General features: G+C 39.1%; 1 protein-coding gene across 1 annotated transcript in view; it reads left to right on the top strand.

Moving 5' to 3' along the window:
- The first annotated feature begins 1,367 nt into the window (after positions 1-1,367).
- SLCO4C1 (solute carrier organic anion transporter family member 4C1) overlaps positions 1,368-17,659 on the top strand; it is a 32,564-nt gene continuing 16,272 nt past the window's right edge. Inside the window, exons 1-5 of the mRNA XM_005232839.3 lie at positions 1,368-1,610; positions 6,719-6,982; positions 13,258-13,452; positions 16,107-16,203; positions 17,107-17,228. Coding sequence (XP_005232896.2) covers positions 1,397-1,610; positions 6,719-6,982; positions 13,258-13,452; positions 16,107-16,203; positions 17,107-17,228 — 892 coding nt within the window. The 5' untranslated portion in view covers positions 1,368-1,396. The remainder of the gene's footprint in view (positions 1,611-6,718; positions 6,983-13,257; positions 13,453-16,106; positions 16,204-17,106; positions 17,229-17,659) is intronic.

Consider the following 17,659-nt stretch of genomic DNA (forward strand, 5'->3'; position numbering starts at 1 on the left):
CATATATATATGACACATGTTCTCTCCTCAAATGTACTGCTTTTCCTTTTGCAGAAGGCTATTTCCATGTAGCTTCTGTGCTGCTAATGAAAGCTTGAAAAAGTGTGCTTCTCTCTGAAGAGCTGTGACACCAGGGGAAGAGGATTATTGGGAATTCAGGAGGATGCCCTGGCTTTTGCTGTGAGACAAAAGCCACTGCTGATGTCTCCAGTTTCAGTCGTATTTCACGTGTCTCTGAAATGTTTTGGACTCTTGAAAGGAGAAGGCCTTTTCAAGACAAACCTGTACTGCCCAGAGATTGACACCAGTGGTGACAGTTAATTGATCCCTGGACTCCTTCCCAGTTGTTCTTGTGCAGATGAGTAAAATAATTCCCACTATATGCAAACGTGGTACTTCCTCGTACACTCGTCAAATTCTCATTGCTGATGTCTGCAAATGAATTAACTTATTCAATGGCTGGTCGCTTCTGCAGGTGGAAACTTTCAGTGGTACAGTAGGGGAACAGTATTTCCAAAGGATGACATTTGCAAGTGTTCAGGGTTCATTTCTATGTTGGAGATGGGTTTCCACATCCGAGTGGGTCATATGCCAACTCACTTGCCTGAAGTGGGAAAGCACCGTATCCAGAAAAACAGCCCTTTCACTTTTCCCAGCACATAAAACGAACGTTCTCTTTTTTTTTTTTTTTTTTTTTTTGGTTTCTCGGAAGGAACATTCACGAGGAATTTTTTCAGGCGCGTGATTTATTTTTTTTTTTTGGTTTTTTTTCAGGCGAATGCTGCCCGATCAAACCGATGTGTCGCTTTGCTGCCGCGGGTCGGTGCCACCGCCGCGCCGGCCGTGCGGGCCCTGCCCCAGGCGGTGGGCGCCCGCCCGCTCCACCGGCCGCCAACCGCGAGTTCAAAGCACTGGAGCTGGGCGCAAGAACTTGACACAAACCGCGACCCAGCGCTCAGCGCGCCGCGGCTGTGCGCGTTAACCGCTGCTGTCGGCGTTACGTGGCGCCCGGCGCGGGGCGTTTTCCCTCCGGGAAAGCGCGGTGCCCGTGCGGCGCCCCGCCGGCAGAGCCCGGCCCGCGGGGTGCGGGCCCTTCACCCAGCGGTCGAGGGCAGGTGCGCGGGACGGCCGGGCAGGCACCGGCCGCGGCCAACGCAGCCCCCTCCGCCGAGGGCTCCAACGGCCCCACCGCCCCAGGGGGATCGCCCAGCCGCGGGACCGGCGGGACGCGGGCCGGGCGGGGCGGGGCGGGGTCGGGCCGGGCCGCCCTCCTCGGAAGGAGGGGGAAGCCGCCTCCACCTGCCCCCGTCGGGGCCAGCCCTCCCTCGTAGTATTTAGCGGAGTGTCGCGGCCGGGTGTTGCTCAAGCCGGTGCGGGGCAACGAGTTGTTCGCGCCATGAGGCACGGCGGGCTCGAGAACCCGGTGTTCGAACCACCCAGCCCCGACCTCGACCGCCGCCGGGCGGGCCGCGCAGGGGCAGGTGCCGGCGTCCCGGAGGCGGCTGAGGAGGGGGCCTGCGGGTGGGGCCACTGCGCCCCTAAGGCTCTGCAGCTCTGCAACAACCCTGAGGGCTACCTGGCCGCCTACAGCCTCCTGGCTATCTTCCAAGGTAACCTGTCCCCGCCGCCTGACCCGGAGCCGCGGGTCGGCTGCTCACCTCTCCACTTTCTCTGCGGGACCCTGCACCTGCAGGCCGCCTGCTGCCCTGGGCGTATCTCGGTCACCATCCTGCAGCCGTGGGGGAAGCCAGGTGGGAAAGGCCGGGGAGGGGTGGTACGGGGTACGGGGAGGCAGGGCTCCTCCAGGTGCATGGTGCTGAAAAGTGGCAGTCGTGGCTTCATCCGGGGAAGAAAGTACCCTGATGCCCTGCGCAGGGAAGTTGCTCATACTGTATTACTCTCTGTACTTTGCTCTGTTCCTCCTTTTTTTTTCTTTTATTTTCCCACTTACCTTTTTGATCACTGGTGTGTCTGTGGTGCCACCAGCTCTGTGCTTTGTGCTGTTGTCTATGCTGCAGCCCCATTGCTCACAGGGAAATAGTGCTCCATGTGCACCTCACAGGCTGAGACATGAGCCAGGGAATAAAACACATGATGTAAAAGAATAGATAAAGCTGTAGTGCCCTAGCATGTACTTTGTTACCTGCCAATTAAAAAGGTACCTTGGCATGGTTGGGTGGGTCTTCAAATAATTAAGATGGCTTTAAAAAATTCTCTGTTTGTTGTGTGGATCCCAGTGCAGCTGTCTTTCTAACACTGAACTAATGGCTTGACTTAACCTTGGGGGAACCTCAGTTTCTGTTGTTAAGCTTCAGATATTCTTATCCATATTTTTTGTTTTCTCTAACAACATTTGTTAGGGCCTTGGTAAGCCTTAGGCTTGTAAAGTAGTAGTAATGCCTGAGGGGAAGTGTTAGTGCACCAAATAGGCAAACTTGAGGTTTGTAAAGCTTAGGTATTTGTCAAATGGAGCGATACTGGATTAATGTTCAGAACCCTTCAACTTCATTGGACCAGCTAGGAAAGAAAACTGTTTCCTGAAAAAAAATGAGGTTTAAAGCTCATCCTTGTTGTTTATAAAGAATGAGACTGCTTTAGAGTGGTGGTGGGAGATGCAGAAGAAGAAATTCAGTGCTATAAGAGCTGGTAACTTAACACAGAAGACATGCGGGATATGGATGGCTGCCTTCCTGCCCGGAACCACACTGAGGTAATTGGGTTGGGCTGAAGAGAACTGCACAGGAGGTTCAGCTTAAAACCTGTAAGGGTCTGAGTCATAGAAGAAACAGTGTCCTTCAGTATGTGTTCCTGTAAACTCAGTTTCTGATTTCAACCTGTTCAGAATCTGATCTTTTCTTAGTGTACAGGTATTGCGTTAGAGAAGAAGTGTCTAGAGAGTTTGGGGCAGAGCCTGTTGTGCCTGGCTTGTATTTGAAAGGCCATGTTACAGCTGATAGGACCAGGAAGTGATGACTGTTGCAATTGTCCTGCTGTTACCTCAAATTTGTTGTTTCTGACATAGAAAAAAGAAAGGGAGGGGTGGAGAAAGATCTTATATAGCAGATTTCTATGTCAGCTGAGTAGCAGAATACTTTTAGATTGTACATGTATATTTTTGTAGCTTAAGAATGCACATAGGCAACCAAAAATGCCCTGAATGTGACACTGAAAAGTTTCCGTTTATATTACACTAGACAAAGCATCATGAATATTTCGAGCACTATTTCTTAAAATCCAGTTTGCTGTGGTGATCTGATTGTCTGCTCAGCTGAATAATGAATTCACTATAATTTTAAATTTTCTCTCTTATTAGTAGTGTGTATAGGTTTCCAGTCATAAAAAGGTCTTGTGTTGTTAGAATCTGTCCCCTTAAAATACTATGGGTTTTGGTTATGTCACTTACCCAGGTCTTGGTCCTGTTATCTAACTGTAGATGTATGCCAGACGTCAGATCTAGTTCAGATTTAGGGTGTTAATGTAAGGAATTTTCTGATGCTTGTTTTGAAAGCTGAAAGTATGAGGTATGGCTATTATGGGTCTCGTGGCATTCTTAATGTTGTATTATCTGGATTTTCTGAAGAAGTACTTTCCTTTAACTAGATTGTAGAAAGGAAATGTGGCACTGAAGACTCAAGTTTCAACTCTATTTGAGAAGCAGAAACAAGAATCATCTTCAGACAAGAAATTCAGTGCTGCACGTGAAACTGCAAAAATGTTCAGGTCTTGAATCTTCAGAGTTTAGATAAAAGTACACAAAACACAACTGGGATCTTGAAGTTATGTGAGCTACTACAGTACTTCAGCTTTGGGTCTATTTAATTTACCCTCCAAATTACAGAATTAGTCAATAAGGAGGATAAAATATATCTTTAAAACTCGCTAATGCTAGTATATCTCTGGAAAAGTTTATTTCCTAATGCACTGAAAAGTAATGAAGTAATCATTAACACACTTCTAATGTATACAAGTTGTTATACTAGACTTTTTACACAATGGGTGAACACAGTAGTTATCTGCAGTGACCTGGTACACGTGTGTAGATTTTTGCATGTGTGTATCTAACTGAAGGTATTTATTAGGCTATGCTCTAGCTGCCCTGGAAAAGAGGTTATTGTTATCATTAGCACCTGATAAGCTCTATTTCAGCTTCTCAGAAGGTTCCAGGTGAAACTTAACTCTTCATTTCTGACTGTTTCTGTTTCAAGTAGATGTGAAACCTGTATTTCCAGAATAGAAAACACTTATTTGTGTAGAACATGGTTACATGACTAATACCAGCTTTCTGTATGGTACTTAGAATTGCATAAATGTATGATTGCATTACAATAACCAGATATGCTGCAGTTCATAGCTGTAGTAGCAGACTAGTTAGAAGTTATCTCACTATTTTGAGTACAAGAAGGACTGTTTATTCCTTATGTCACTAATAATTTTATTAAACCAAACAGAATCACTGTTTGACTATCTGAAAACTTTGGAAAGCACTAATGTTTTATACCCTCATCAGATTTGTTACTGGAAGGACTTTTTAATAATTTTACTCTTCTGTTTTTTTCAATTGTGTGCAGTTATCTGCAAAACACTGCTTTAAAGCCAGCATACTTACAAAAACTGTACACCATATTTTTTTTGTTAAATGGATGAAGAAAAAATACTTTTGTATTTCATTAGGGCAAATGAAGTTGGTTTATGATTAACCTGGATTTTGTGGGTCAGTACACGCTGTAGCTAAACTTCTAACAGGCAGGACAATAAGGTTTTGGATGAGAACAGTTAAAAAAAAAATCTATACTATGATTTAAGTGTTGATGTCTTTGTAAGATTTGTTTTTTGGATCAAGTTAGTATTAGCAATGTTCCATCTTCCCTGAAAAGAGTTAAGTGATTAATTACTGGATGGTGGCATTGGAGAAGTTATACTGCTGTTCATCACTTCTACACTTTTACAGGTGAAATCTAATTACCCAATAAAAGTAACTGCAAGGTTTTATGGCTTTTAGGATGTAAATTAAAGGTGGCAACGTAACTACAGGTAAAAGACAATGTCTTCTAGTTCTGTAACCAACTTTCTATGTAGCACACCTACTTCATGTGAATGTTTTAAGGCCTTAGTAAATGTTTGAAGTGCTGGCAAATGGAAAAAAACCCTTGTTTGTTCATTCCTTTGTGCTAGTATTGTTCTTTGGTCAATGCTCCTTAAGAAGAAGAAAGCTGCCAAATATATAAATAATGGCAGTGGAGGAATACTTGAATACTTCTGTTAATCCTGTATGAATTTAAGTGTGGTGGTCCAACAGACAGATGAAATTGTCATCCTCAATAAAGAGGCTGTAGTAGTGTATTAGAAAATTAAGATTGTGCCAAGAGCTGTCTCCTTACAGAAGAGTGTTTAGTTAATGATGGGAATAGCACTGATTAAAAAAAACCCAGCTGGTTGATCACAGATTTGGAGTAAATTTTTCTAACATGTAGAGCACCTTGGGGAGATCTGTTGAAGTTCAGGCTGTGTAGCTGTACTTCTGGATGGTACAATGCTCATTGAAAACTAACTTAAATCCATTTCAGTCATATCATTCTGTTCTTGAAATAACAGTAGAGAATCATATCTGAATTCTGGAAAGAGGAGGGATAACTGTAGGGCCTGTGTCATGAGAGATGCTAATTGATGATCAGTGAGGTTACAGAACTCTTAATCTTATTGGCACCTGTGACTCCAAGACCTCCTAAGTTTTTTCCAGGGTATATATTTTATCACAGGCACATTTCAGTTAGACTACCATGAAATTATCTGACCCTGTTATGGAGTACAGCTGTTCATATCACTTGTAACAGAATCATATTTTGGTACTGTTAAAAAAGTAAACTACAGTAAGTTTAACTCCTTTGTGTTCCACATAGAGACAGAATGTGAGGCAGGATGGGAGATTCAACCTAGTTACCTATAAACAACACTCTTGTAAAAACGGACAGTGTCTGTAGCTGCAATTGTCAATGCATCCTTTACTTTTACTTTTGGATCTATTTCTTGGAATTCACCTGTGCTGAAGTAGGGCAGCTCTTGCGAGGCCTTTTCTCCAGATTGTCTGATACTTCTTGCTTCGGGGAACTTCAAGGTTCAGAGGGCAAACATTTTTCTCAGTTAAATCACCTTGGTGGCTTTGAAACTGTTGTAAAGTATTTTTAAATGGTTTAACCTTTTCTTATATTGCAGGGAAAGGATGTCTGTTCAAAGCCTTATTATATCTTCCCTTTGTGATTTCAAGGAGGAAATGATGTTTGTTTAACAACCATTATTTGAAAGCTGTGTCCTGAACTTGCTTCACTTGTAATTTGTATTCTAATACAAGTCATAACCTTGACCAATCTAATATCTTATGGCATTCTGTTTAAAATCTCTGTGCTTCATACTGAATCTGTTCATGTATGTAGGTTCCAGAGTTTGAGGCATTGTATTTTGCTGGCTTAATACTTGAATGTTAAATCTTCAGGGTCCACAGGAGATAAGAAAATAGAATAGTTTCTGTATCAGATGGCTGGCTTAAGCGGGCACTATATCAATCCACTATATATGTGGATTTTACATAGCTAAATAAATACCTAAAAATGTAGCTTTGTAAATATATTAATTTTAACTCTTCTATAGCACAATGGTAAGTTTAGCCTTGCAACTTTTTAAGTTAAAGTATCCTTGACTAATTATGTCTTTCTTTTTTTTTTAGGTATTGTGGTAAACGGCCTGATTAACATTAGTATTTCAACAATTGAGAAGCGTTACGAGTTGAACAGTTCCCTCACTGGCTTAATCTCTGCAAGCTATGATATTGCTTTCTGTATATTGTCACTGTTTGTATCTTTCTTTGGAGAAAGAGGGCACAAACCACGATGGCTTGCTTTCTCAGCATTTATGCTAGGATTGGGCTCACTTATATTTTCCTTACCACACTTCAGTAGTGGAAAATACCACTATGGAGCTAAACTTGAAGGTAAGCTTATCCTTATGTTTGGAAAATGATGTAAAAAAAAAACAAACCCAAAACTGTGGCAACTTGGTGCAACTCTTAATTTCATGCACAATAGTTAATCTCTGTCAAAGTCCAAATAATAGGGCATAATTTCTAATTCTGAAAATAAAATGATTTTGTGAAATCCCTAAGTTCAAGAGCTGTCTGCATAGTGAACTTCGTTTTTCAGAAGTATGAGTGTTAATGTGAGTTCTTGCTTTTAAGCAACACTTACATAAACTGCCTTTTTTAACTTGCACGATGAATGCAGTTAAGATTCACTATGTGTAAAAAAAAAAAAAAAAAAAAAAAAGATCTGGCATTTCGTTGTGAATAGGAATGGAAGTTATGTCAATGATGTGGAATGAATGTTAAAGGAAAGCTGTTAAATTTAACATCTTGTTTAAAGGTGTCTAAATTTTGCAGTTCTGGATTTTGAACTATTAAAGGCATCTTGAGTAAGTAATTAACAAGTTTCACTGACTTCTTCTAAAATGTTGATTAAAACTTGTGGGTTTCTTTGGCAAGCAGTCCTGAACTACACTGAACAAAGCAGTACTGAAACAGCAGGAGCATCCAGCTCTCAGATCTTGCCTATCTTTTCTCATAGAACAAGACTTGAAGTGTAGTGTGCTTAAAGCCAGCTATTTGCCTCTTAATCTAGTGGCACACATGTAACTAACGAAGAAACATTCAGATATGTTTAAGGCAGGGTGATTTAATCTTCTAGGATTATTTAATTGCTATTGCAGGGTTTAATCAGATTTACGTCTTCAATGACTAAGCATATTAGAGTGCTTACTAAAAAGATCAGTAGCCATTAAGGAATCAGATGGAAGGTCCTCAGTCTTCCAGTTGTTGATTGTCAAATTAGTGGTTTTTTTTAAGTGTTAATCATATCATACACTTCCATGAGCTGTCCAGATATTGACCATTAATAACTTTGGTGAGCTATTTTTCCCCATCTAAGAAATGAGGATATGAGGCAGAAGTTAATTGACATTTTAACTGAACAAAGCTAAAAGAAAAAACTCTTCAGTGTTCGGAGGCTATGAGCAGATGATTACTTGTTAACCCTTAATAGAGGGGCAGCAGCTTACTTGCTCCTGACTATTAAACAGTCCTGTTTCTCAGCAGTTTCACTATTACCCTCCCTACTTCACTAGTATGGAAGGTAAGATGAACTTGGTACAAAAGAGACTACAATTGGTTTTGAACTTTTTTATTGGAAAAAAGGATGCTGGCAGGGTGAGGTGTGTGAAGAGAGATGGCCAACTATTGCAACTGATCTCTCCCCTTCCTACCAGTTTTGGTTGAAATCTCAGAATCTGTTACTGTTTCATCAAACGTGTGCTGTTTCATCCACCATTAAAGATTCTGTAGGTGTTGATGCCTTATTAGGGATCGTGTTCTGTGTGGACTTCTGAAATCTAAAAGCTGTAGGGAGAATTTTAAGTGGAAAATCTGCTTTCTTCTCTATGGCACTGTAAGCTGGCTGGATTCACACTGTTTTGACTGCTGTAATGCCGGTACCTATGCTGTGACTGATGAGTAGTTTTAAAGACTTAAGCTTATTTAAACAAAAAACTACCAAAGATAAATGACTATGGAGTACAGGGAATGTCTGTACAATGACAGTCGATGTGAGTCTGCAGGTGCTGTGCAATGGCATCCTTTAACAGTGAAGTAAATTACAGCATGTGACTTTATCGGATGTCTAGTGTGGCTACTTCTGATGTTGATGAAGCATCTTATCTACACATTTAGTTGCAGAATTTAATAGCACTGTACCCCAAAAACCTTTGTTGTTGCTTATTTGTTTGGATGAGTAGTTTATAGAAGTTTTAATATATTGACAGTAAACTTTTATTTGATGTTTTGCATTAAAAACTGCCATCTAGTTTATTTTTGAACGGTTCCTAGTTGGTTACCTGATTGTTTCATATAAGTACAGTAAATTTACCTGCAGGACAACTTCAAAGTATAGTTCAGAGCGATATTTAATATGGCTGCCAAATTAATTAATGGATTTACTCTAGAATATAAAATACACCTAGCCTCCAGTGTAAGGTTTATAGACTTCCTGAAGCTTGCTGTTGTACCCTGAGATATCAATTTACTTTTATTCTGAGTGTATACATACCCTACTCTGCAAAACTATTCCACTGGAAATAGTTATCATAGTAACACAATTTAGAAATAGTTTAATACATTTCATATTGAAAGAGTAGCAAACCAATGGTCTACCTATTTAAAAAAAAAAAAAAAAATCAGAGACCGCGGAAAGGTCTTAATTTTGATTCCAGAAAAGCTTAAGAGTCAAATTTATAACCTAGATGTAACCAGTATTTGTTCTGGTAACGTTTTTTAGGTTACATAGGGTCGTCAGTGTGAGCTGGCTCTGATCTTTGTAGGCAGGAGCTCCATCTAGTGGTTCGTCTGAAATGAAACCATCCCGTATTTGATCACCCGTAGACAGTAGAGGACTGTAAAAACTGCAGATGCTTTAAGCAATATACGTTTAAACTTCTCCCTCAGATCTGATTGAAACATGTTTAAGTCTGTAAAATCAGTCGGTCGCAGCAAATGCGAAATGTAGTTCTTTAACTTGATACAAGGAAGACAACTTTAATGTGAAGACAGTCAAGCTTTGGAACAGATTACCCGGGAATACTGTGCAGTCTGTATCTCTGGGAGGGTTTCAGGATGCTGCTGAGTAAAGTCCTGAGCAGCTTGGTCTGCATTTGGTTTTGGCACAGTTTGAATTAGGAGTTTGGACTACATGACTCCCTGATGCCTTTACCAACCTGAATTATTCCATGAGTCTCTTCAATAACAGGCTGTGAATGATGTCTTTTGAAAAAAGATCTTTGTTAATAACAAGTCTTAGCCATTTGAATTAGTATGTGGTGTGATTTCAGAAGAGGGAGAATGACTTGAACACTTTTCTTCAGTTCTCTTTTCTACTGGAAAGTCAAGTGGTACATAAGTTGTTTAGTATCTGAGAGTGAGTGAATCTTCTCTGAAGGGCAGTAAGAGATCTTCCTTCCTAGAACATGCCAAGGACAATTAAAGAGTGAAGAAAAATGGTACTAATGGAGAGAGAATGTGTGATACCAGTCTCTAATTTGACTGTTTTGTCTTGCACAATCAGTATGTCTGTGGTTTTTCTGCTGGCTTTGCTTTCTGAAGAGTTTATCTGACCAGTTGAATAACTGATAGTGCTGCTGTTCTCTACACTGCTTGCACTGCTTGACCTATTTCTCTATACCACTTACATATTCTGTAATACTGTAACATCTGCCTTTAGAAACTAAAAACTTAGTCTTCGTTCAGCATGTTCATTGAAGCTTTGATGACTTTCCCATTAAAGACTTAGAAGGGAGACAGATTTTTTTAAGATTAAAAAGGAATAGAAAACAAGATGTTCTCTGTCTCACTCTGCTCAACTCTCTTTATAAACTGTTCTCTGCTCCCCAAAAGACAAAAAACCCCACACCTACTTGCTGCAGTTTAAGAACTGAGTAAAACTAGCCTTGACCTGTCTTAAATCTAATTAACGTAACTGCTAAAGCATCTCACAGTTGGCTCTGGCTTCTTGGCTAGTATATTGTGTCAGATACTTGGGAATGTTTGGCCTTTACATAACTTGGATTCAGGTAGATGTGTTCGATAAAAGCTTGCAAGATGGTTTATGATGACTAACTCTGAATGCAGTTCTGATCTTTAAAAGGCAAGTCTAATCCACTAAATTTTAGAAGGAAAAACAAATTTAATGAGAAAAGGTATTAAAAAATGGTCAGCCCCCCATCTTGAACTTCTAGAGCTTGGTTTATCTCAGGTTATCTTGATCATGTGAAAGCCAGTGCCTTCTCTCTCCACCATTCTCATGACAGCAACAAACAAGCTTATGAATTTAATCCAGGTTAGGTTTAAACTGTGTCACTTTTACAAATCTGCTTAAACCTTGAACTGGTACAAGAAGGGGGTGACATAAATGGCTGAGGTAAACTGTTGTTTGATGGCAGTTTTGACTTTACGCTGGTTTAAGCTAATCTCATAGTTTTGTGGTAGATTCTCTTTGTTTTTAAAATGTTCTTGGAAACATGAAATGTGGTCTGTGACTCCACTTGGCAAGTGCATGTGTACTTGCTGACTTTAAAAAAAAAAAAAAGGCATGATAGCTGATGCAAATAAGGGTTATAATTGTATTAAAGTGCGTATTGATGGGTCTCTTAATTTTGTAGTTAAACCTGATTACGTGGTTTTGAAAACAAACTGGTATGATAAGCTTCTCATCATAATGTCAGCATAAATTTCCTAGGGCATATAAATTGAAGAGCTAAAAGACTACAGGAGAGAAGCTATACTCAATTAGATACGCAATGGCACAGGCTTCCAGATTGACATGAACTGAGACATTGACTTTGGATTCATGAGGAAACAGTCTGTCAGAGTCTGATTGCCATTACCATATGTAATCTGCTTATTTCATGAAGCTATTTCTAGATCTCAAATTAGGCTACACTTCTGTCACTTAACAGCATTCATGGCATTTTCTTGCTCTGTATTACTTGTTTCTGATGTGTCCATTTTAACTATTATTTGTGTGCTACAATGAAATAACTAGCCAAACATGGTTTTAGACTTGCCCAGTAGGTATTAAGTCTAATTTATATAGAATATATATAGAACAGTTATATGTTCTGTACATTAATGTGTATGTTAACAAGGTATTGTAGCACATGGTGTTAATCTGTAATCGGTTTTAGATGCTGTGCATGTAAATAGTGCAAAGTTAACCTGATTTAAGACTTAGTTTCATGCAGAAAAGAATATTGATAAAGAAATCACATTGACAATAAATGGAAAATATAGTTTAAAAACTTCTGTTTTCAGAGTAGTGATACATAATAAAAAGTTCCCCATGGGGCTTCAGTATAGCATTAAAATAAGGATTGCTCCTAAGTGGAAAGGAAGGTAAATTTTAGACAACTCCTCTGGAAGTGAGGTTTTCCTATCCAGTTTCTGTGCAACAGCACTGAATCATCTGTTGTGTGCTTAATGATGCCACCACCACTACAGTGCTGTTTCTTCTGGAGAAGGCATGATAAAGCCCATGGATGCGTTTGTAACATCAACGTAGACTTTAAATACCTACTATGTGGTAAGCACTTCCTTGTGTTTGTGTCCTGTGAGCCCAAAGTGTGGACAAGCTTGCCCTTTCTTTGCTTGAGTAAAAAGTGTTCTCAAATGTAAAAGGACCTGAGAAAAACTAAGTAATGATTTTGTAGCAAAGTATTGAGAATTAAGCAGTCTACTCATCTGATTTGAAGGATGTTTTCATGTATCTGTGCAGTATGGCTTGTTTCCATTAAATTAATGGATTTATCTTCTTCCTTAGGGTTGTACATTCTTGTGTGGAAAAACCTGCAAAGAACCATGCTCCTCTTGATGTTATCACTTGGGACTGTCTGCTGCTAGAAGTGAAATGTTAGCAAGAAGGAGAAAACATACTCCCTGTCTTCACTTCCTCTTTTTCTCTTCCCTCCTCGTAGTGCCAAACATTACAGGAAAAGATGCAGTCTTAAGCTATTCCCCCTCTGCTTTCCTCTGTGTGTATGTGTGGACAAGTACAGAGGCTTTACATTAACCTCATTCTGGAAATATGGCAGTGTGTGATCTATGAGAGATATTGGTGTAGGTTTCTAAGCTTTTTTTTTTTTTCAGGGGAAACACTTCTCAAGACTATGAGAAGGGAGGATTATCTTTGTTTCCAACTTGTGACTGACAACTGCACTTTCCTCTCTAGCAGTCTAGCTTTCCTCAGCTTGTTCAGGCTGCTCTGTCACTTAAGATTGGAAGTTTTTAATCCTACTCAGAATCATTATAAGGTGCAAGAACAAAATGAAGTGTCTGTTACCTAGGAGTATTCACTAACCTGTTGAATGACCATTTTACAGTTTTCTGGGGGTATTTTTTTTAGCATACATCTAGTCAATAATGCTTTCAAGAAGCCAAAGCAGGAAAAAAAAAGAAGCTATGATGATACTACTTTTAGGGCATATGATACCGTAGAAGATTAGGGCACTGTCATATAGGATGTATTAGTAGGCCTGAAAGTTAAAATGGGAGCCTGGCACTAACAGCACATCCTGTGTAGTTTAGCTCTCAGTACAGGTTTTTCTTCAGTTGGACCGTGGTGAGCTGGTTTTTTTATTTTTTATTTTAAGGTCTTGCTGTCTCTTGTCTTTCAGACACGTGTCAAATTCCAGGAACAAGCTCTGCAAACTTGACGTGCAGTACCAGCACAAAGTCTTTACTTCCAAACTATCTATATATATTTATCCTGGGACAGCTGCTGCTGGGAGTTGGAGGAACTCCACTATATACTTTGGGGACAGCTTTTATTGATGATAGTGTCCCAAAGCACAAGTCTTCCCTTTATATAGGTAACTTTTAAAACTGTTTATAACACATTGTCCAGATAAATCATAGAACTGCAATGTCTTTCAAATGCTTTTATTAATTCTTCTAAATCAATCTTGTCATTGTTTACTTATGTGCATAAAGCATCTATACTAGTTACTGTGCAAGTTAGGTATTGGTCTGCTCTAAGTATCGAGTCTTTTCAATAGTTATTTTGCAGAGCATGGTAAGGCTACTTTGTTCACCTGTCCTGCTGTTTTTTCATGTCAGTACCTGAAAGGGCTTAAGTGGTTAATGTAGGCTGTCTGATAACAACAGAATAAATTGTAGCAAAAATTTGCTTTTGTGTCACAGGTGTTGAAAACCACTGTATATCAGGTCAGTAGCCAGATCTGCAGTTCTGTAGCCACATGCAAATTTGGCATTTCAGGGGGAAATACTGGAAGTATCTTTACTTAATTGAAAGTAAAGGGATTTTTTAGAAGCACAAAGAATGTGTTTGTCTTCCTGTGGGGCTGCTTGAAAGCTAAGGAATACTAATACTTAGCAGTGATTTTTCATCTTTCTGGTCAGCATTCTCTGGGTTATGTGCAGTTTTACTGCCATGTTCGTTGCAGTCTAAGTGTGTTTTCTATAGGTATGAAGATATTTGCTGTTTTTGCCTTTATAGATATAAGCTGATAAAAGCATGTTAGCTATACTGGTAACTCACAGGAGGAATTCAAAGCATCTTAGATTCCTGGGCTGTTTTCTAGACTAAATCAATAGTTTAGTTGTGGAAATTGAAATAAGCAAGAATTCTATTTAAATAGATTATTAATTGTTCTAGATAAGCCACTCAATTGATGCCAATAAATAGCATAGTTGCATGTGTTAAAATCTTAAATAACGAAGACTACATTTATTTTTGCTGTTATATTGAGAGAGAAGTTTATTGCTACACCCACCCCACCCCACAAGGCCAGTGAAATAAATCGAGCAGAATTAGGGCTGTCTGCATGACTACGGGATCGGAAGTGGCCTGAAAACTCAGCAGAATGGTGTCAGTGTTCATACTTAAACCAAAACAATGCAATACATTAATGCTTGCACAATCCTCAGAGAACTTCTGAGTTCAGAACAACAATGTATTTTGCCTAATATGAGAAAACTAGAATGCAAGTGAGTGGATAGGTAGCTACATTAAGCCTTAATTGTTTTCTTGCTTTTATGCAATGTATTGAGTATTTTAAAATAAATTGCATTGCTTTGCCTGTAATGTAAGAAGGCTTGTGTAACATAGCAAAAAAACCCAAAAACCCAAACCTGTAAAACTTTCTGCAAATGTCTGTAAATAGCTGCTGGCATCTTAGACTGTAAGTTTGCAACTCATGAGTTGGTAGTTTCCTTCTCTTCTGAAGCTGGGTGTGTTTTCATGAGGACCGTTTTCTTGTTAAACTGGGGCATCTACATTGAAAGCCAATGAAAAGTTAAGCAATTCCAAATGGTAATTTAAACTGAAAGGTCTGTAGCAGGAAATAGGCACCTTCTAAGGTAGGTTTAAAGTCCTGTAGGATGAGTGTATACTCAACTCAAAAAGATCCTGTGAGCATGTCATATTTCCAAAATACAGGAAAACCTGGAATATGTCAACTCAAAATTTGTTTGGACTTAGTGATACTTGAGTATCCTTTTCTGTGTTGCTTCTCCCTCTTGCATCTTTCTTCCCCCCCCCCTCCCCCCCCATCATTCCTTCTTGCTGTCTAAAGAGGGCAAAATAATACCAAATACTCAGGGTCCAGGAACTTTGGAAATAAATGAGAAATCCAGATTCTTCAAGTTGGGGAAAAGCATAGAATAACAGCGTAAGGATGTGTGTCTTACCAATTATTTAGGCAGATCTAGTTGTTAGTGCAAGCCTTTATTTGCAGAGACAATGCTTCTGCCAGCAGTGCTGAAGCACCACAAAAATTTGGTTGGTAGACCAAAAAGACTATTGTGACATTTGGAAAATCTTGTCCTAAGGCAAAAAAAAAAAGACCTAAGTGTTCTTTAGCAGGATATAGTTATACCTGCAACCTAGGCTTCTTTTTTTGTTGCTGTGGGTTTTTTTTTGTGGTTATGTGGGTTTTTGGTTTTGTTTTTAAACTGTCAGGAGCTGTCGAAAGCCCTGGCTTTGTATTTTAAAACATATCAATAAACTGAAGTGCATATGATTGAGTTCTAAATGAACTCAAGCAGCAGGTATTACTCCAGTCACAAGTTTTAATGGAATCCTGGCTTCTCGTCTTGGCAGATCTAAAAACCAACTTAAGACTCAAAATAAAAATATAAGTTAAGTAGGTTCTTAAAGATGTGGGCATGAACTATTAACAACTGTTTCATGGCAACCTTAGTTAAACTTTTTCACAAGCTAGCTTGTGATTGCCTTTTGCACACCCTGTGCCTACAATCTAAAGCATAAAGATGCTCTAAGCAAAGTATCTTTTGCTGAACTTCAGAGTTGCAGCTTTTAATGAGAGCTTCAAATTTTCTTGTTGCCAGAGAAGCACAAATTTTGTTTTCAACATACTATAGTTGAGGTAATGACAGTGAAAGAACAGGTTTACTTAAACCATTTGGTCTGAAGTTGATTTAGGAATTCTTTAAAAGAAAGATTTAAAAATGTATGGTGAACTTGATGTATTTTCTCTTCTAGGAATTGGCTATGCCATGTCACTGCTGGGTCCTGCTATTGGCTATGTCTTAGGAGGGCAGCTACTTAATATTTATATTGATATCCAGATCCCAGAAAGGCAAGATACTCTTTTGCTTTCTATTTTCCCAATAATTCTTATTAAAATCCAGCTTTTCTCCATGTGAGGAGGAGGAAGTTTTTGTTTGGAAAATACTGCATTTTCAAGAGTTTCTTTAACTTGGTAACAAGTTTTATTCACAAGAGCTTCTAGCAAGAAAGTTACTCCTCACAGTGAGTAGTCAATCCATTGTGTGTGAAAATTTCTCTGTAGAGCAAATACGTAGTTCTAGCTTTTTGAGATACTAGGTATTTTAAAGCTGATCAAGAACAATGCTTTGTCTTTTGGTTAGTAGCTCATTTAGGATTAGATTGATTTCTTGTGCAAAAAGTTTCTCTGAGGTGGGATACGAAGCGAAGGATGCTGCTACTTACCTCCTGGGAAGAGCATGCTAGAAAATGTACTAGCTGAGTAATAGTCTACTATTAAAGGATAGTGTTATAAACTGTACTACTGTCCAAGCCAACAACTTTATTTACACCTTTATTTCCTGTGTTTTAGGGACTTCGAATCAATGCAATGACATTCATTGTATGTGAAAGTATTGGCTTTCACATAACTAACTGATTAGGAAGATTCTTTCTAAAACCAGCTTTTTCAGTATCTTAATGCTACAGGACCTTGAAATCAGGGCCAAATAGTGGCCTTTAAATCGGAGTGAATTTGACTAATGAGTTGAAGCATACTAAATGGTAGGATTGAATATTATTATAATAGAGCTGATGAACGTGCTTTAAACAAGAAAACAGTAAATTTAATATATGTAGAAAACAAGAAAATGACAACTTGCAAAGGCTTTCTGTTAAATCAGGATTAAAAAAAAAATCCAGCTCACTGACATCTGAAATTGCTGATTTGAATTCATGAATAGTAAACCTGCTTTTTTCCAAATTATTTTTCTAGTATAAAGATGGATCAAGATGACCCACGTTGGCTTGGGGCATGGTGGATACCATTTCTTGCATGCTTTTTTGCAATCTGGCTTCTTATAATACCTTTTTCATGCTTTCCAAAACACCTACCAGGTAAGTGTTTAACAGTAATGGGTTACTTCAGAAGAGACATTTGTTTATGTGTGTGGGTTATAGACTGCTGGACTGAGTGATTGATTTCTTTTTGATTCTGTTTCTCAGTTAACTGTCTTTGGCTAAAACTGATGATAAATACCTTGCTTCCAATATGCAACCTTTAAAGCAATGTGGATGGGCTGGAGGGCAGATCTTGTGTATGTAATGATGTATGGTAGGACTGGAAGCAGATAGAGCATGGAAACTGATGGTCTGAATTTGGAAGACGCTTGGCACCCAGGGTTGTATATTAAGCTGTTATGTTATCTGCCAAGAATCAGGAAATTGTCTTGACTTAATTAATATGCGTTTTGTCTTTGTCTCTACTGTCTTGTTGTTTTGGGTGAAATAATAAAGCATGAATCAAAGTATCCCAGAGCAGCCTTCTA

The sequence above is a fragment of the Falco peregrinus genome, chromosome Z, assembly GCF_023634155.1.
Source record: "Falco peregrinus isolate bFalPer1 chromosome Z, bFalPer1.pri, whole genome shotgun sequence".
NCBI lineage: Eukaryota > Metazoa > Chordata > Aves > Falconiformes > Falconidae > Falco > Falco peregrinus.